This window comes from Chlorocebus sabaeus, chromosome 22 (genome assembly GCF_047675955.1).
Source record: "Chlorocebus sabaeus isolate Y175 chromosome 22, mChlSab1.0.hap1, whole genome shotgun sequence".
NCBI classification, from domain to species: domain Eukaryota; kingdom Metazoa; phylum Chordata; class Mammalia; order Primates; family Cercopithecidae; genus Chlorocebus; species Chlorocebus sabaeus.
The window spans coordinates 52,150,835-52,172,032 of record NC_132925.1 but is presented as its reverse complement, the minus strand read 5'-3'; the positions used below and the strand labels follow the sequence as shown (position 1 = coordinate 52,172,032).

The window sequence follows — 21,198 nt, the reverse complement described above, 5'->3', positions numbered from 1 at the left end:
AAGTTTACACAACTCTCTACTGGTGTTTTTGACCACAGGGTTAACATTTAAAATACTTATGACTGCTTTTTGGTACCACTTTGAATAATGAACTGGTTTCAGGTAAACAGAGTCCAGGTACCTATTGCAGAAAGTTTTCCACTCTACACACTTGGTGGCTCACAAGTTCACATGAAGTGAACCAAAAGAGTTTTCTTGCATTTACTGTGACAATAAATCATGTTTAGAAAAATGCACGTGGCATATATGATATTGGGCAGATGATTCATGAAACTTGCTATTCCGTGGCCTTAGAATCTGTATAAGTATTTTTCCTTTGTTTGTTTGTTTGTTTTTGAGACGGAGTCTCGCTCTGTCGCCCAGGCTGGAGTACAGTGGCACAGTCTCGGCTCACTGCAAGCTCCATCTCCCGGGTTCACGCCATTCTCCTGCCTCAGCCTCTCTGAGTAGCTGGGACTACAAGCGCCTGCCACCATGCCTGGCTAATTTTTTTTTTTTTTTTTTAGTAGGGACGGGGTTTCACCATGGTCTCGATCTCCTGACCTCGTGATCCACCCACCTCGGCCTCCCAAAGTGCTGGGATTACAAGCGTGAGCCACCACGCCCGGCCTTTCCTTTGTCTTTGATGTGTTTTCTTGTTTCTGTCTCTGTTTTGTTTTGTTTTTGTTTTGGGGGTGGTTTAAAATCCATGCTGGGCTAGAGTCTGATTTTGACATTCCCAGGTGTGATCAAATGTTTCCACAAATCTCTCTAACCTTTCTATTCTCAATGTGGGGAAAAGTTTCTCCTCTTTAAGAAAAGGTGTATCCACAGAAAAGATAATTATTTGAGTAATATTTCATAGTACAGAAATAATAATTGAGTAATTTTTCCCTTTAAAATTTTTTTATTTTTGTATTATTAAGAACAAAATTATTTTAGGATGCAAGTGAAGAAGAAGTTCATTTACCTATATTTAATTTGCCAACTTTTCTATTACACAAAAGCATATGAATACAAGTAGAATAGGAAAAATTTCATCCTAAAGAGAAAAATATTTTGGGCTTCTACTTTCAAGAGAGTAAAATTGTCCTGGAACCCTGTGCACACTTTAAAAACAATCATTAATAGATTGCATCAAACTAGAAACTTCTTCACAGCAAAGGAAATAATCAATAAAGTGAAAAGTCAGCCTACAGAATAGGGAAATCTGTATATCTGATATGGAGTTACGGATTGCAAATCGTACATCTGATATGGAGTTAATATTCCAAAATATGTAAGAAACTCAACAAACTCAATAGCAAGAAAACAAATAACCCAGTTAAAAAAATGATAAAGGACCTGAATATCCATTTCTAGAAAGAAGACATACAAGTGGCCAACAGATATATGAAAAGGTACTCACCATCACTAATCATTAGGGAAATGCAAATCAAAAACAGTGAGATATCATCTCACACCCATTAGAATGGCTGTTATCAAAAACACAGAAGGTAAGAAGTGTTGGCAAGGATGTGGATAAGAGGGAACCCTTGCACACTGTTCACAGGAATGTAAATTGGGATAGTCATTATGGAAAACAGAATGGACTGCCTTAAAAAATTAAAAATAGAACTAGCATATGATCCATCAATCCTACTTCTGGGTATATATCCAAGTGAAATGGAATCAGTATGTTGAAGAGCTGTCTGCTCTTCCATGTTCACTGCAGCATTATTTGCAATAGCCAAGATATGAAATCAGCCTAAGTGTCAATGGATGAATGGATTTTTGAAAACACAGTATATATATGCATATATAATATATATACACACACATACATATATACACATAAAGATATATATGTACACACACAGTAGAATATTATTCAACCTTAAAAAAAGAAGGAAATCCTGTCATTTGCAACAACAGAGATGAACCTAGAGGACATTATGCTAAGATAATTAAACTGGGTAGTGTTTGACACAGAAAGACAAATACCACATGATCTCACTTAACACGTGGAATCTAAAAAAGTCGAACTCATGAAAGCAGAGAGTAAAATGGTGTTTGCCAGGGGCTGGAGGGCGAGAGCAATGGGGAGATGTCAGCCAGAGTTTCAGTTATGCAGGATAAGTGCTGGAGACCTAAGTATAGGTCACCTTCAGCATGGTGACTGTAGTTGGTGATGCTGTATGGTATATATGAAATTTGCTAAGACAGTAGATCTTAAGTGTTCTCACTGTACATATTCATACTCAAAAAGGTAACTGTGTGAAGTGATCTTGAGTATGATAATCATTTCATAGTAAGTACGTGTATTAAAACATCACATTGAATACCTTAAGTTTTTTTTGTGTGTGTGGTTTTTTGTTTTCTGTTTTGGTTTGGTTTGGTTGGGTTTGGGGTTTTCTTGAGATGGAGTCTTGCTCTGTCTCCTAGGCTGGAGTGCAGTGGTGTGATCTCACCTCACTGCCACCTCTGCCTCCCAGGTTCAAGTGATTTTCCTGTCTCAGTCTCCCGAGTAGCTGGGATTACAGGCATGCTACCACACCCAGCCAATTTTTGTATTTTTAGTAGAGATGAGGTTTCGCCATGTTGGCCAGGCTGGTCTTGAACTCCTGACCTCAGGTGATCCTCCTGCCTTGATAAAGTGCTGGGATTACAGGTGTGAGCCACCGTGCCTGGCCTGTATACCTTAAGTTTAAAAATTTTTATCTATTATACTTCAATAAAACTGAACAAAATTTTAAATAACAGCAGTCATTAACAGACTCAATTGATGACCTTCTGTAGAAGATAATGAGAGCAGGACTGTTGGCAAGATGTTTATATGGATACACTGTGTGTCTGCACTGTTTCAGGATTCTCTATTATGATATCTGGGTAAAGGGTGACTTCCTTTCTATCATAAAACAGCCTGGACAGCACTAAGAAGGTGGTTATGTTCTTTTCTCTTGTTGTGAAAGCCTAGATGAGATTACTTTGCCAAAGACTCTTTCATTTCTCTTTCTGAAACTCTGTGAGATTGTTGTGTTCTCTGGGACTTAACTTCACAGCTAGTCTATTTTTCCTTTCAGAAATTACCATGGTTGACACAGAGATGCCATTCTGGCCCACCAACTTTGGGATCAGCTCCGTGGATCTCTCCGTAATGGACGACCACTCCCACTCCTTTGACATCAAGCCCTTCACTACTGTTGACTTCTCGAGCATTTCTGCTCCACATTATGAAGACATTCCATTCACAAGAACAGATCCGATGGTTGCGGATTATAAGTATGACCTGAAACTTCAAGAGTATCAAAGTATGATGTTTATTTTCACTTTTCAGACTACTAAGACTGGAATTGTACTTATCTCTCAGTAACCCTGTAGTAAATAGTGCTCCAGAGACTAGAATTCTAATAGAGAAGGCATTCACCATTCATTTATTCACCCATTTATCCATGAAATACCAGGTATCTATGAAATGCAAGAAAGGAAGCTGGCCCCAGGTCAATCTTGCCTTCCCCCACTCCTTCCTTCCTCTCTTCTTTCCTTTCTTGCTTACTTCTTTCTTAGGAACATTTTCTACTTTGATTACACTGCCAGTTGTATCTTAGGCTAAGAGTCCATCATCCAAACTTTGAATTCTTTTGGCCCCTTATAAGTTAATAAGTAACAATTCCAAGTCTCACCTTATATTATATAACTTATCTTCACTATATTACTGCCACTACAGTACATTTTTTCTGTTATGTCCTTTCAGAAGTTTATACTGAAACCTACTTTTGAGCACAAATTTGTTTTAACATTGTAGCCTATTGATAAATTTTCATGCTATTAACTAAATCAACATCAAAACATCAGACTCAAGAAAAACTAATACTGTACTTTTTGAAATAAAATGTATTTCTGTGATGCTATTTCCTTGATTTTTATCATGTGTGGGCTGACATGCTGGTTTTCCAAAGCCACCACTATGTAATTGGCAGTCATTACTTGACAAGTCAGAACTTCCTGTGTTTCTAGTGGTTTTTAAAGATAAATAATATGCTTAGTTATATTTATCTGTGTGGTTTTCAGTTAGAGCCTAATATGGAAATTTAGTAGCCCTGGGCCTAACTAGTAAAAGGTAGGGCTTACTTCCATAAGTTCCACCACGCTCTGTCAAAGATTATTTCACAAACCACCTCTTTTGACTGAACACTAATGGTAACCTGGGCTCTTATTTTTCATGCATCTCAAGCTAGGCATACCATGACCTTTTCACAGCGGTATTCCTTCTGTAGTTCTTTTGCAAGAGTTGTTTCAAAGTACTTATAAAATGCAATATTTAAATAAAATGTATAATTTAATATTGTGATGAATACCAAAGACAGAACATTTCCTAGCAAAATAAGCTTCTTGGTGTCAAATCCTCTGTGTTGTCTGTTAGAGCTGTAGTATTTCAGGGTACTGGGGGAGTCATAGAACCACAGACTTAATTCTCGTTCCCATTTTATATTTACAGGTGAGGCTTAGAGATGTTGTAACTTGCCTGTGATTACAAAGCCTTCTTTTTCTTGCCTTAACGCCAGTGTTTTTACACTAAAACAATACAAATATAGCATGAAGGTATACTTTGGTGGCTTGCCTTGTTGCCTTTTTAGGACTGTTTTCATGGGATAATTATCCTCTCACATGTCTCCATACACAGGTGCAATCAAAGTGGAGCCTGCTTCTCCACCTTATTATTCTGAGAAGACTCAGCTCTACAATAAGCCTCACGAAGAGCCTTCCAACTCCCTCATGGCAATCGAATGTCGTGTCTGCGGAGATAAAGCTTCTGGATTCCACTATGGAGTTCATGCTTGTGAAGGATGCAAGGTAATTTTTTAAAAATCTTCTTCAAAGAAATTATTGAAACTTTATTATTTCATTTCAGCAGAACCCTTTTTTTAGGTGATACAATAATATGAATTTTTTTTCTTCATGGAAGAGTGTTTTCCTCTGTCACCCAGACTAGAGTACAGTGGCGCTACCATAGCACACTGCAGCCTTGAGCTCCTGGGCTCAAGTGATCCTCCCACAGCCTCCCAAAGGATGATATAGTATTTGAAAGCCTAAGAAAGTGGATAAAAGTGGGACTGCTTTGCCCCACGTTCCTTTCTCCAAATTGATTCTTTGAGACACTGATCTAGTTTAATCCTTGCATCTTGCGGATTTTTACAAAAAGGTGACTTCTCCAAGGTGTCATGGCAAGACAGTGATGATCTGGCACCAGGATGCAGATTTCCTGCATTCTCTAATTGTTTATTTTTTTCGCTATACCATGTAATATTGTATAGACACAAGATTTTACAGATTATTTATATATGCATATCTTTGGATCCCTAGAGCAATCCTGCAAGATTGGGCTTCTTTATGGCCACATTGCAGATGTAGAAATTACAGGTTGGTAAAACTTGCCAAAGTCATCCCTTAGTAAGTGGCAGACCTCAGATTAGACTCTGATTCCTTAGGTGGTGTTGGCTGTCAAAGCAGTGCCTCATGTTTCCTTATTCCAGCATCAATGTGAGCCACATACATGGACAGGCAAGGAGGTATAACAGTGTGGGAAAGGAGATACTATTTATCATTATCTCTTTCCTTTGTGAAAAGGGTATTTTGGAAAATTCAGACATTTAGTAATTTATTGCTTAATTATTAAGAAAATATGTGAATCCACTCATTTTGATATGCAGTCCTTTAAGATAATTTTAATACACACAATGAAAAAATAGTACTAATTTATTATATACTCATTGCACAGAATAAACTTCATAAATATTTACTTTCTAAAATAAACACCTGCTTAGTTGGGCTTTTTATTCAACATAAAGATATAGAACAACAGTTAGGAAAGTTTTAGGACATTTTGGTTCCTAAATGGATGATGGGCCAAAAAAGGAAACTGATTTTTATTGAATTCTTACTACATGCCAAATACTGTATGAGGTAACATGTTCATACATCAGTATTTAACCACATCCTACCCAGGTTTTCTCATCTATAAAATGATTGTGGCTGAGTGTGGTGGCTCATGCCTGTAATCCCAACACTTTGGGAGGCCAAGGCAGGAGGATCACTTGAGCTCAGGGGTTCAAGACCAGTCTGGGCAGCATAGTGAGACCCCATCCCTCCAAAATTTTAAAAAATTAACCAGGCATGGTGGCACATGCCTGTAGTCCTAGCTTCTTGGGAGGCTTGGGTAAGAGGATTGCTTGATCCCAGGAGTTCAAGGCTGCAGTGAGCTATGATCACACCACTGCACTCCAGCCTGGGTCGCAAAAGCAAGACCCTAACTCCAAATAAATAAATAAATAAATAAATAAAATGACACTGAATTAGATGATCTCTAAAATCCCTTCAATTCAAGCAGTTTTTACTCTAAAGGCAACCTAATACAGTGAAAAGGGAAAAACCAGAAGTCAGCTCTGCCACCTTCCAAGTCACTAGCCAGTCACATACACACTGTATCCCTCAGGCCTTCCGTGTGTAAAATGACTTCATTAGATTGGCTATACAAGGTCTTACTCATCTCTAAGGTCTGTAATTTCAAAATGACACTTTGAAACACTCCTGGCAAGAGATGCTTTCATTTAAAACACTAAAACCCATTCATTCTGTAATTTAAACCAAGCTAAAATATTTATGACCTTATATGAAATCATTGTATTAAGTCAGTTATCTAAGATCTTGATGAGTAGTAAGAACATGTCATTTTATTGACTTAGATTTTTTTATTGAGTATTTTTGTAGTTTTATTGAGTTTTATTGTTAGATTTAATGAGTTAGAGTTTATTTTTACTGAGTTAGATACCATTTTTGAGTGAGTAAATTGTTGCTAAATTCTGAGCCATATTTATCTGAAGAAACCATTCTGTTTTGGTCATGTTGATAATTTACAACTATAAATAAATAAAAACGGCATGATTGGTTTAAATTTCCACAATAAGTTATTGTTTTTTATGGGCTAGTAAAGCACTTAGAAAACTAAAACCTTTACGCAAGTAGTTCCACCATAATCCTATTAGTCACAAATTTGTGGAAAGCTAACATTACTGAAAACAACTGAAAATGGAAAGACAGGAACATTGTCAGTAGTTGGTTATAGTGATAAATCTAAGTTCTGAGAGCACTAAAACTTAGAAGCAAGCAGGGAAAAAGAGTACCAAAAAAGAGAAGAGAGAGGAGGAAATCCAGGTGCCTTCAAGTTAGGATTAGAAAGTAGAAGAAGAAGGCAGAGAGGGAGAAAAAACACTTAATAAATCCTGAAGACTCTAGGGGAGTCCTTAACCTATCATGGATTAAAAAACAAACATAGAAGAAAACTAAGCATATTGTACACTAACCTGCAGTAATTTGCAAACCATCCAAATTGTGAATTCCAGAATTCCTAGACTAAAATGTAAAGAAAGTTTTACTCACTTGGAAAGGGAAAATAGACATCTACACATTTTAAAGGTAAGAATAAGAAAAATATTATTCTTGGAAAATTTAAACATTTAGTAATATACTACTTAATATAAAGAAAATGTGTGAATCCACTTATATTTTGATATGCAGTCTTTTAAAATAATTTTAATATGCCCAATGAATAAAATAGCATTTATTATATATTCATTGCACAGAATAAATTGTTCATAAATATTTACCTTATAAAATAAACCCTACCTCAGCTGGGGTTTTTATTTGGCATAGAGATATAGAACTGCAGTTGGGAAAGAATTAGGACATCTTGGTTCCTAAATGGATGATGGATTGAAAAAGGAAACTTTTTGAATTCTTATTCTGATTTTTATTGAATTCTTACTATGTACCAGATACTGTGTGAAGTACATTTGCATACGTCATTATTTAACTACATCCTACTCAAGTTTTCTCATCTATAAAATGATTCAGATGATATTGGTACAATGTGGTTACATAATGAAACAATATCATTTGGCTTCTTCAGGTATACATCAGCAGTTCCCAAAGTGTGGTCTGGGGTTTGGACCCTTTCAAGGCATCCATGCAGTTGAAACTATATTCATAATAGTGATTTTTATTACTTTTTTCACTCTCATTCTCTCAGGAGTGTATGTAGAGTGTTCTGCAAGCTACATGATGTAGGATGATGACACAGCTCTGGTAGCTAATGGAATGTTTGCTTATATGTTCTTGTATATAATAATTTCTCAGTTGTAATTTCTAGTGTGATAAATGTCAGTAAAGATAGTCCACATAAACAAAAGCTCTTTGGGGTCTTCTATAATTTTTAAAAGAGTAAAAGGGTCTTGCGACCATAAAGCCTTCAGTCTCATTCTGAAGAAATGCAGTTTTTCATTCTGAAGAAATGCAGTTACTCATTCTTTGCTACTTTGAAACTAAACAAAATTATTGCTGCCACATTCTGAATACTGCTGCGTTAGACCAGTGGCTGTCACTCATCAAAGACATCTCCTTAGCTTATCACCAATATGCAATAAAAAGCCAGGAAAGTGAAATTAGCAAATGTGTTTAACTCATCTGCATGTATTTTCTGAGAGGTGTTTTGGCAGCTTCACATTTGCTATTACAGTAGAATGTGGGTTATATTCATAATTAAGGTACAGTTGACCACAAAGCTGCAGGCTTGTTTATGGATTGAAAAGAATAAACACAGCATAAAACAACTGTTGGTAGATCTTCCTAAACAATTTTACAGTGTAAATGGAACAGGTTTGTGTTAGTGATTCTTGCCAAAATTCAGTCAGACAGATGGGAATGAGTAGATTGGGTTTGAATTAAGGTGAAATAGTCACAGATTCTTGGGTGTGTTAATATTGCAAACTTATGTAAAATAAAACCTTTAGCAACTGAAACATATATATACTTTAGAGCTTGGAAAGCTATCATTTATTTGTTGTTTACATGTTGGACACATATTTTTTTCTTTGATAAGTTCCATCCTATTTTTTGTCTTTAGTGAAAGATCATTTTAGAACCATAGCCATACCAAAAGATACGGTAAATACAATCTACTGTACAATACAATGTAATCTACGTTTGTAGTTCTGTATACAGAAGAATGCTGGATGCCTGTTAGCCACTTGTATGTCTATTCATCCCTACTTCAGAAAGAGTTTAAATTCTTCTCACCTGCCAGCTGTAGCTTATTAATCCAGCTTCCAGGGGCCAGAACGCTTCATGGGAAAGCCAAGTGCAAGCCTAGCACAGGGCTGTTAATTTCATTGTAAAATCAACAACGCCATTCTGAGGTCTCATTGTCCCTGATGTTTCGTTAAAATTAAAGCAATTAAGGAGAGATCAAAGAAAATTTTTCAAATGATATGAAAAATAGGAATCACTCTCTAACAAACAAATGTGCAGACATTAGAGTAAATATATACACAAAATAATTTTCTGAAATGGTGACTGATGCATCTCCAACACACCACATCACAGACTTCCTGATCATCAGAAGAGTAAGTTGTTGAAAATGCATTATTCTGTGGACTCTGAAATAATAAAGAAGAGTGTTATTAGAGTGTTTCTTCATCAGTAATATGAAGAAAATTTGGAGAAGCCGGCCTTGTTCTGTAAATCAATAAATAATTTTACAGAAAAGCACTCGATAATATCCTTACATCTACCTCTCTAGATTCCTTGAGTCAGATGACAAGAAAACACTTGGTTATCATGAACTCAGTGTAAAAAAGTAAAATCAAGTTCCAAGATGTATACTAGGATCTGTGTATTCAGTTCAAGATTTTATTTACATATACAGTGTATAATGTTTAGAATGCTTATTCATTGAAAGACCTTGGATCATCACAAAAAATGTGATATACTTTTGAAAGGCATCAGCTGAGTCATGTCAGAAATTTCCATTATAAGAGTTAAACTTAATTCTCTTTTTTTTTTTTTTGAACATGTGTTAAAGATTTGTTTAAAACGCATTAACAAGGAAAAAGCAGGATGGTAAATCTAGTTCAAAGAAGAACTTGCGGGACCAAGAATATATAGTTACTGAAAGAAAGAATCCTGAAATAAGATGCAAAATGGTTAATGTTCTACAGGGCAATAAAACCATAACCTTGAGGTTATCATCTTATCATTATTATTATTATACTTTAAGTTCTAGGGTACATATGCACAACGTGCAGGCTTGTTACATATGTATACATGTGTCATGTTGATTTGCTGCAACCATCAACTCGTCGTTTACATTAGGTATTTCTCCTAATGCTATCCCTCCCCCAACACCCTGACAGGCCCCGGTGTGTGATGTTCCCCACCCTGTGTCCATGCGTTCTCATTGTACCACTCCCACCTATGAGTGAGAATGTGCAGTGTTTGATCTTCTGTCCTTGTGATAGTTTGCTTAGAATGATGGTTTCCAGCTTCATCCATGTCTCTGCAAAGGACATGAACTCATCCTTTTTTTATGGCCGCATAGTATTCCATGGTGTATATGTGCCACATTTTCTTAATCCAGTCTATCATTGATGGACATTTGGGTTGGTTCCAAGTCTTTGCTATTGTGAATAGTGCTGCAATAAACATACGTGTGCATGTGTCTTTATAGCAGCATGATTTATAATCCTTTGGATATATACCCAGTAATGGGATGGCTGGGTCAAATGGTATTTCTAGTTCTAGATCCTTGAGGAATTGCCACACTGTCTTCCACAATGGTTGAACTAATTTATACTCCCACCAACAGTATAAAAGCATTCCTGTTTCACCACATCCTCTCCAGCATCTGTTTGTTTCCTGACTTTTTAATGATCGCCATTCTAACTGGTGTGAGATGGTATCTCATTGTGGTTTTGATTTGCATTTCTCTGATGGCCAGTGATGATGAGCATTTTTTCGTATGTCTGTTGGCTGCATAAATGTCTTCTTCTGAGAAGTATCTGTTTATATCTTTTGCTCACTTTTTGATGGGGTTGTTTGTTTTTTTCTTGTAAATTTGTTTCAGTTCTTTGTAGATTCTGGATATTAGCCCTTTGTCAGATGAGTAGATTGCAAAAATTGTCTCCCATTCTGTAGGTTGCCTGTTCACTCTGATGATAGTTTCTTTTGCTGTGCAGAAGCTCTTTAGATTGATTAGATCCCATTTGTCTATTTTGGCTTTTGTTGCCATTGCTTTTGATGTTTTAGTCATGAAGTCTTTGACCATGCCTATGTCCTGAATGGTATTGCCTAGGTTTTCTTCTAGGGTTTTTATTGTGTTAGGTCTTACATTTAAGTCTTTAATCCATCTTGAGTTAATTTTTGTATATGGTGTAAGGAAGGGATCAACAATTCTCTTATCAAAAAATCTTCCTCTCCTAGCCATGCCAAATAACTGAGCACTCTGTGAGCCATCCAGCTGTCAGCTAGCTAAGTAGCATTTTCACCCACTAATATTAGTCTTTAAAAAGCAAGAATCAAAAGAGAAGTCAAGGAATATCATAAAATATCTGTGATCACAATGGTAAACATCAAAATTTTCACCAACATTTATCAATGAGAACAGTTCTATACATTAGCATTCTATTCATCTGTGAGAAAAAACAAAAACAAAACAAAACAGAAAAAACCTTTTTGATATCTGAAGGTCCTCAGAACCCTTTGAGAATTAAAGAGACTTCAACTGCCAGCAAATTCTACATTGGGCATATTCTTTAAGACATTGCTGATCTCACAGGAGGTGGAGAAAACTCTCCAAAACAACATCAATGAAACAAAATGAAACAAATAAACCCTCAGTTCGAAACTATGAGCTGCAGGCACACTTAGCAGGTCAGGGTTTTCCCCGTGGTAGATGCCCAGAGAGGTACAGGAGTGAGCGTTGCCCCAAAGGCGGATGCCTGTAGTAGTTTTCTGAGCAATCAGTGAGAAGGAGCTAAGTGTAAGGCTTCTGAATTAAGCCAGGATTCTCAAGAGTGTCTGAAATAGTCATAAGTCGGTAGTACTGCTGGCTACTGAATTCCTAATTAAGACCTTTTAGGAGTCCCCCAGTTTAAGGTCAAGAAGTGTGTTCCAAATACTATCAGCAAGCATGTGAGAAGCTAATCATCTTGAATGACATTCATCAAAAACAAGAAAACTGATACAGACTCCCTGCTCTTCCCCTTCCTGGGGGAAGCAGAAATTGGGATTACCTGATACAGAATATAAAACAGCTATTATGGATTATTTAAAGGAAGAGAGCATAGACTTGCAACAATAAACTATTAGGAATAACCAGGATGATTTGAAAACCAAGTGGAAAAAAAAAAAGTAAACCTTCTAAAAGTTAAAAGTATAATTACTGAAATAAAAGTTCAATGGAAGGATTAGATAGCTTACTGGACATAGCAGAAGAAAAACCTGAAACTGAAAGAGATATGCAAAGAAATTGCCAAGAATGAAACCACCAGTGTCTTAAAGAATATGTCTTGTCCAGGATCTTTTGGAATGTGAAGGCTCTTAGTTCTTGAAGGATTCATAGGATCTTTGAATATTAAGGAGATATGTCTTCTTCACTGATCAGTGGAAGAGTAAAGTGTAGAACTGTTCTCACTAGTGAACTTTAGTGAGAAATGTTTGTTTTTACTTTTGCCAGTATAATTATATATTTTCATGTTATTTTGCTTCTGATCTGATTTTTACTTTGGCAATCAATATTAGTGAGTAAGTAGTGAGAAGAAAATGGAAAATAAAAAAGAGGTGTGCGGAAATGTGAAGGCTAGAATAAGAAAGTCTAGGTTACTTATCTCACTGGAGTCCAGTACTGATAACAGGTGAAGCCGTAATGCAGAAACAACATGTCCAAGAAGATAAATGAAAAGAAATTCATGCCCAAACACGCTGCATTAAAACTGCCGAATACTAAAGACAAATAGAGAGTATAAAAGCAATCAAAGAGAAAAGGTAGATCATCTTAGAAGTAAATTGACAAGAGACTTCTCAACAGCAAAATGGAAGCAGAAGGATAATAGAATTCAAAGTGTTAAGAGAGAAACTGAGTACTCAGTAATCTCTCAAGAATGAGAGTGAGCCAGGCGTAGTGGCACACATCTGTAATCTCATGCCTTTGGGAGTCCAAGGTGAGTGGATCACTTGAGATCAGGAGTTCAAGTCCAGCCTGGCCAACTTGGTGAAATCCCATCTCTACTAAAAATACCAAAAAAAAAAAAAAAAAAAAAAAAATTAGCCAGGTTTGGTGGTGCATGCCTGTAATCTCAGCTATCGAGAAGGCTGAGGCCCAAGAATCGCTTGAACCCAGGAGGCGGAGGTTGCAGTGAGCCGAGATAGCACCACTGCACTCCAGCCTGAGCAGCAGAGTGAGACTCTGTCTCAAAACAAAAAACAAAACAAAAAAAAGAATGAGAGTGAAATGAAATATCTATTGGTTGAGAAAACAAAAATACTGAAAAAGTACATTTCAAGGATAGTAAGCCAAACAGAGGAGAAGATATTTGAACATCTGTAACAGACAACAGATTAATATCTAGCATATTTTTTAAAAGTCTAAAATTCAATTTTAAGGAAAAGACAATTAGAAATTGGGAAGTGAAAAGCCAGGGACATACAAATCAAGATTTACATTCAATTTTATACATTTTAGATTGTCAAAATTAAGAAGTCTGACAACACCAAATGTGAAAGAGACTAGAACTTTCATAAAATGCCTGTGGGGAGTGTAAATTGATAGACACTTTGGAAAACAATTTGGCATTATCTTGTAAAATGTAATATTCACACATTGTACAACCCAGAAATGCCACTTAAAAATATTTACAGGAATATTTAGAGAAACTCTTCTCACAATAGCAAAAAATTGACATTTCAGACATTCATCTGCATGCAAATAGGCTAATAAATTATAGTATAGTCATACAATGGAATACTATATAATTATGAAAATGAGTAAATCATAGTCTTTCACTAAAAAGAACGTAAATTTTAGAAACCTCATACTAAATTTTAATAGCATCCCAAAAACTACATATAGTATAATACCATTTAGTAAAGCCTCAAAACAAGCAAAATTAAATAGTATATTATTTCATGTTACATAGTAGGTGATAAAACTGTATTTTCTTCCTTTTTTTTTTTTCTTTTTTTTTTTTTTTTTTTTTTTTTTTTTTGAGACAGTGTCTCACTCTGTCACCCAGACTGGAGTGCAGTGGTGTGATCATAGCTTGGCTTACTGCAGTTTGACCTCCTGGGCTCAGGTGATCCTTCCATCTCAGCCACCAGAGTAGTGGCTGGGACTACAGGTGCATGCCACCACACCTGCCTAATTTTTGTGTGTTTTTTCAATAGAGACAGGGTTTCACCTTGTTGCCCAAGCTAGTCTCGAACTCCTGGACTCAAGCGATCCATCCGCCTCAGTCTGTCAAAGTGTTGGGATTACAGGCGTGAGCACCACACCCAGCCTATATTTTCTTAAAGATCAAGGAAATGACAAACCCAAAATTGAGAATAATGGTTACTTTGTCAAGCCTATTGCCTTTGTAACATCTCAGTCATAATTTGGAGTCACAAACCACCAGAGGTGGAAGTGCTTTCTCATTTTACAGTTGAAAAAGGTGAGGCCCAGAAAGGAAGTTATGTGACATCTATATTAATTCCACAAATTTTAATTTAGCACTATCATAGGCATTTGGATTCCATCCAGGGGTATAAGAGGCTATTCCTGCCCCTGAGGAGCTTATAATTTTAATTGAGCAGTGAGGGAGGGAAGAAAATAAACACTTAAACAGTAATAAGTACATTCTGTGGTGTGTTTTAAAGTCATAAGTGCTATTGGAAAGAAGAAAAACTGGAGCAGAGTCAAGAGAATCAAGAGTCCCAGAAGAGAGGTGGGGCAGGGACAGACCACAGTATTAAATAAGTTGGCTTAGCCCCATTGAGAGGTGAGACGCAAAACTTGAAGGCGATGAAGGAAACAGGCAAGTGTGTATTTAGAGAAAGCTTTCTTCTTGAAGAAAGAAATAAGTCAAGAGTGATTTCAAGGATTTGGGCTTGAGAATCTGGGAGGATGGCGTTGCATCTGCCGAGATGGAGAAAGTCGCAAGTGAAGTGAGTTTGTAGGGGAGGGTCGGGACTTCAATTTGGACAGGCTGGCTTAGAGATGGCTATTAGTTATTTAAGTGAAGCTGTCAAGTAATCAGAACATCCAGAGTTCAAAATGGAAATTTGGAGGAAGTCAAAATGCATGTCAATGACCGCAGCAATACTAATGCAGTGCTTTTTGCACCAAACAGGGCCAGATACATTTGAAAGAATTAGCAATTAAATTTTATGGAGATGAACACAATAGAAATGAATAGGAATATGATGAACCCAAAAAATGGAGTCAGAAAACATGTCCAATTCGATTTTTTTCAGCTCTTTCCAAAAGATGTAAATATAGCAGAATATTCAGTTGGCCTCAAATTAACGTATTTGCCATTTTGAGATAGCAGTCGATTATGTGAGGATTTATCTGATTACTTCTGATGTTATTTGCCATAGTCTCTTTCTGTCTGTAAGCCACAACAATGATGGGGCACACTTTCAGCAGCATGAATAAGTGAAACAGATTCTGCAGGAAATTATGCAACATAGAGAATTCCAAAAAAATTATCCACATGTGGATTTTTATTGGCCCTGATCAGATTTTAGAATGAAATGATTATAACTTTGCCAGGCTGCTTAGCACAATTACAAAGGCTGGGGCATGCTGTTGGAATGATTTGCAGAGAGTCTGAACTGATTACATGGTGTTTTATTTGCATTACATTAAATCCAGAGCACTTCTTAGAGCATGCTGAAAACCAAATGTAGAGCCAAGATCCAGTGAAAGCCGCAGCTGGATGTGATCAGTGTCTAAGAGCTAAAAAAGGGACCTGGAGATCCTCTGGTTCTTTATTTTACAGCAAAGAAAATTTAGTTCCAGATAGGTTAAGTGACTTGTCTAAAGTCACCAGTGACAGAACCGTGTCAAGAACCTGCTTTTTCTGATTGCCAGGCCAGTAAACCTTTCGCCGTAGGTTGCTGCTTCCATGTGTCACAAAGACTTAAAATTTGCTTCTTTTTTTATATGTAATATATATACATATATATATATATATATATATCCCTTTGCAGGGTTTCTTCCGGAGAACAATCAGATTGAAGCTTATCTATGACAGATGTGATCTTAACTGTCGGATCCACAAAAAAAGTAGAAATAAATGTCAGTACTGTCGGTTTCAGAAATGCCTTGCAGTGGGGATGTCTCATAATGGTGAGTAAACAGTCATCACCATATACTTTATTATTCTCATTATAGCTGCCAGACCAGTGGACACTAAGGCCATTGCCAAAAATGTGTACAGGTTTTCCACCAAATGCCAGAATTTAGAATATTGCATGTCGATAAAACATTTCTCATTTAGGTCAGTGTTTTTAACGTTTCATTATAGAACCCTTCTCTCTCTGGTTGGGCATTTGCCATGAGGAGAGAAAAGATTTGAAAAATCTGGGGGATGATGGGAAAAACTTTAGTGTTTTAGAACAAATATAATGATCATCGTGATTGAATTTTATATTGCTTCATGCATTAAATAGAGAATTATATTTACTTGTGTGTATCAGTAGTGTCTTTCTACTTTAAATATAAGAAAATCCTGAAGGTGTCTGGGTCTGGAACTTTAAGTGGCATGTGAGAATTTAGATTTATTTTATTTATTTATTTATTTATTTTGCTTTTTATTATGCAAAGACAAGTGTTCCTTTCCTTCACTTCAAGGAGCATCCATGAGTTGTGGAAAGGGTAAAACAAATTATTTTTATAGTTCTGCAAAACTTTAATGCCATAGAAACGTAAGAGAATAAAACTTTCTACTTTTGAAACCTGTGTCTAAAGTCAAGCTTATGACTTTGGGTGTCAACTTAAGGGAAATGATGTAGAAGACCTGATAAAAGACCCCTGTTTTCATGATCTGTGGAACTAACTCAGTAAAGTCCTGGAAGACAAACATGTTTGAAAAAATGATTCTTGATCACTATTTAGTTCTCATTGGTTGCCTGGCTGACAAAATAAATTTTAGGTATAACTTGGTAGTATTATATGTGTCAAGTATTAATCAGTTCTTTTCAATGCACTCAAGAAATAAAAAATGCCAACATGACCAAATTAAATTCGAAGTTTCATTTCATCAGCTATCCTGTTTTTTCTTTCTTTTGTTTTCATCTCTCTCAAAACTGATCTAGTGAGAAGGCAGTCTTCATCTATATGCACTCTAAAGCATCTGAGAAAATTAAATTTTTGCTCTATCGTGCAGATACTTGGTTTTCACAGTGGAAACCATCAAGATATTTGAGAGTCACTCATTGATTAATAACCTACCCTTTAAAAATAGTTCACAAAATTCTATCTGTATCATTACTATGGGCCATTCCTCTAAAGGCAAGAATGTATTTTGAATAGAGCTATCAGCAGTACTGAACAGGATGGAAATTTGGTCCAACCTTCCTCAACAATTGACTACATCTGCTGTATACAACTGTAGTCATGGATTGCAAAATAATTTGCTGGTTCAGTTCCATCAGTTTCCTTTTTATTTCAGACCTCATAAAACATAAGGGCAAGTTTCCAAGTCAAGGGTTATATTTTAGGTGATGCAATCAAGTTGCAATAAACTTATTTCATCTTTATGAAGAAATCATTGACTTTGAGGTCATTATCACTGAGATAGCCTAGGAAAGCATGCCAGTTCCACTTTTAACACTATTTTTTGCCTATTAAAAAATTATCACTTCACACATTCATGTAAAATATAATTCCTGTTACTTATAGGCAGTGCATACATTTATGTAAAATATATTTCCTGTTGCTTACAGGCATTGCATACGTTTACTTAAAATCAATCTCCAATTGCTTATTGTTTATAGGCAAATATTATTTAAACCCCAACCTATGTAGTATGGATGGTATGATTTTCTCCTCCCCTAAAAGTCAAAGAAAGCTATCATAAACTTGATAAGTCATCTTTTGACTTCATATGACAATATATTTTATCTCTAGAGGGGGTCAATCTTGATAGGGAGTGTTCGTTCAGTTCTAGCAAAAGCAAGAAAATATAGGAATTAAGTGTCATGACATCAGAGACTTAGGCAGTTCAACACTTAAAAAATTGCAAACATTACTAAGAAAACCTCAGAGGTTTTTATGGGAGTTTGTTTGCCACACAGAAAAGAAAACATCAGACTAACAACAAGGTTTTGATTAGTTTTGCCTGTTAGCTGCATGAAGAAAACATTTCTAAATACAAAGTTTTCTAGGAAGTTGAGTCACTATTTAAAATCCATTGCTTTGACCAATGTGAAGCCAACAGAGTTTTTGTTCATATAGAATGCCTTTTTATTGAAAGAGGCTCTGAGTGTTATACCAAAGTCAGCACCCAGCTGTTTTCAGTATGTGCAAGAAAACATGGACATCCCCCAAAGCAAATGTACTCCATTCTGTGTTAACCTTATTTCTGCTCTCTGGTCTCTGATTAGTCTGGTTGATGAATGTAGCTTCCCCTTTGGCCATGCACTCACAGCTTTGAAGGAGGTTTCTGAAGGAACCAGTAGGGAACCCTAGGGGCTCTTGCTAATGTTATTGGATAGGCACTGAAATCAGTGATCACTATGTCCTTTCACTTTGAAAATTCTGTGATTCTGTATAATCAAACAACCTAACTCACTGGATTTTTCACTTTTCAACCAGCTATTCTGTGTCTTACAATGCTCCGGTCTTCACAAATATGTAGGCACCTGGCATGTCAATTGCCTGAATTTAAAAGTTTTCACCTATATGTTTTGGTACCATAAAATAAAAATATAATTTATATATCTGAGTCAGGTCTATATATTGTGATCAATTGCTCAGCAATTTCGGGCAGTTGGTTTGATGGTTAGTGATGTAGCCCGAGAGCAGAAATCCAGAGCCTCTGGGCTAGAGAAAGTATAAATGGCATCCTGGGTTATGTAGCGTTACAGCTCTTCAGAGGGAACTTTCATTTTCATTGTGACATATCGCCTACACATTGTAGAAGAACATAGTTTCAGAATTCTTCCAGTTAGAAATATAACTTCTCAAATATTCACTTTCAGCATGGGGTAGGAAAAGTACCCAGCTGATGGACTGATTGATATGCTTCAGAAACGTATTTTTTTCCTGCAAGTAACGAAAATAAACACACATTCTTAATTATTTTGGTCATTTAACAACCCATCATTTCTAGACCATGGGTTAATTCCACTGATTGCTCAGAAGCCTTCCCGAGTCATCTCAAGCACAATCAGTTCACTACTGTGTCTAGACACTGACCTTAGAGGAAAGCTCAAAATGAAAATGAAGCAGAAATACAGACCTGCTTCCTAGGCCACTCAGTGGTGCATGTAACTTACTAAGTGATCATTGCATCAACTACTGTTTGTTAGTGAAGCTGGTGTCTGCAGAATCTTGATAAAAAGACGCATGGATAATGTTGCTTCTTTAGTCAGATGGGCTCTTGCACGCATTTTTATAGTTTTTCAAAGTAGTCATTTTTGTTTTAAAATCTTGCTGGCAAGTCCTTTATAGTAATCACATTTTTAAAATACGTCTTCTTTATTTTTATTTTATTATTATTATTATTATTTTTGAGACAGAGTCTCACTCTGTCACCCAGTCTGGAGTATGATGGTATGATCTCAACTCACTGCAACCTCTGCCTCCCGGGTTCAAGTGATTCTCCTGCCTCAGCCTCCCAAGTAGCTGGGACTACAGGTGCCCGCAACCACGCCCAGCAAATTTTTGTATTTTAGTAAAGATGGGGTTTCACCATGTTGGCCAGAATGGCCTCGAACTCCTGACCTCAGGTGATCCCACCTCAGCCTCCCAAATTGCTAGAATTAGGCGTGAGCCACCGACTGCGCTGGCCTTGTCCTCTTTATTTTTAATAAAATTATTTAGTCATTAAGAATTTTGACTAGTGGGCCGGGCACAGTGTGACTCATGCCTGTAATCCCAGCACTTTGGGAGGTCGAGGTCAGAGGACCACTTGAGCTCAGGAGTTCGAGACCAGGCTGGGAAACATGGCAAGACCCCGTCTCTGCTAAAACTACAAAAAATTAGTCGGGCGTGATGATGTGCGCCTATGGTTTCAGCTACTCGGGAGTCTGGAGTGGAAAGATCGCTTTAGCCCAGGGGGTGAAAGTTGCAGTGAGCCATGATTGCACCACTGCACTCCAGCCTGGGTGACAGAGCAAGACCCTATCTCAAAAAAAAATTTTTTTTGACTAGTGAATAATTCATATTCAGAGCTCTTTTTTTATGTATGAACTAAATAATAAAATAGTTTAGGCTAAGTGCACTTTTTATTTTTAAAATTTTATGTATTTATTATTACTATTTTTAGAGATGGAGTCTCACTATTTTGCTTAGGCTGGGCCCACCTCAGCATCTGGAGTTGCTGAAACTACAGGAAAGTGCTACTGCACCTGACCTATTTAAGAAAATAATCTAGAGAAGAATTGACATGTTGTTTATGAATCATTCAGTTAGGTTTTCTCTATAACATTGAGATTTGGTTAAAAATATGTTTTTCATAAATTTAAAAGCTAGTGAAATCTTAGCTTTGCTGACTAGAATGGCTTATGATATAAATGAGAGAGAGTTTTTAATTTTTTAAAAAAAACTGACAACTTTCAAAATAATTTCTCAGTGGCTTCATAAAAATCCAGAAAAATGATTTCACAAATTTTTGTGACACTCAGCATTTTTAAGGTAGTTCTCTCAGTGCCTTGCAAACAGCAGCTCTAGTGTATATTGAGAAAAGGAAAAATTCTGAATGGCAAATAGATTTCAACTTTAACCTATTTCTTTTTTTTTTTTTTTTTTTTTTTTTTTTTTTGAGACAGAGTCTCTGACGCCCAGGCTTGAGTGCAGTGGCACGATCTAGGCTCACTACAAAATCCACTTCCCGGGTTCACACCATTCTCCTGTCTCAGCCTCCCGAGTAGCTGGGACTACAGGCGCCCGCCACCAAGCCCGGCTAATTTTTTGTATTTTTCGTAGAGATGGGGTTTCACCGTGTTAGCCAGCATGGTCTCCATCTCCTGACCTCGTGATCCGCCCGCCTCAGCCTCCCAAAGTGCTGGGATTACAGGCATGAGCCACCGCGCCCGGCTAACCTATTACTTTTTTTTCTTTAGTCTTCTTGGTTGTGCAAAGAAAAATTACCCAAATCTTAACTTTCAGAAAAGGTAACCAAGTCCTAATGCATGTGGCAG

The 21,198-nt window shown here is 36.6% G+C and overlaps 1 protein-coding gene across 10 annotated transcripts in view; it reads left to right on the top strand.

Annotated features, from left to right (window-relative positions):
- Positions 1-21,198, top strand: part of PPARG (peroxisome proliferator activated receptor gamma) — a 144,651-nt gene that overhangs the window by 86,470 nt on the left and 36,983 nt on the right. For all 10 annotated transcript variants that reach the window (XM_007985262.3, XM_007985259.3, XM_073009840.1 and 7 more), the window contains 3 exons: positions 3,042-3,269; positions 4,643-4,812; positions 16,042-16,180. In XM_007985262.3, the coding sequence (XP_007983453.2) occupies positions 3,050-3,269; positions 4,643-4,812; positions 16,042-16,180 (529 nt within the window). In that variant the 5' untranslated portion in view covers positions 3,042-3,049. The remainder of the gene's footprint in view (positions 1-3,041; positions 3,270-4,642; positions 4,813-16,041; positions 16,181-21,198) is intronic.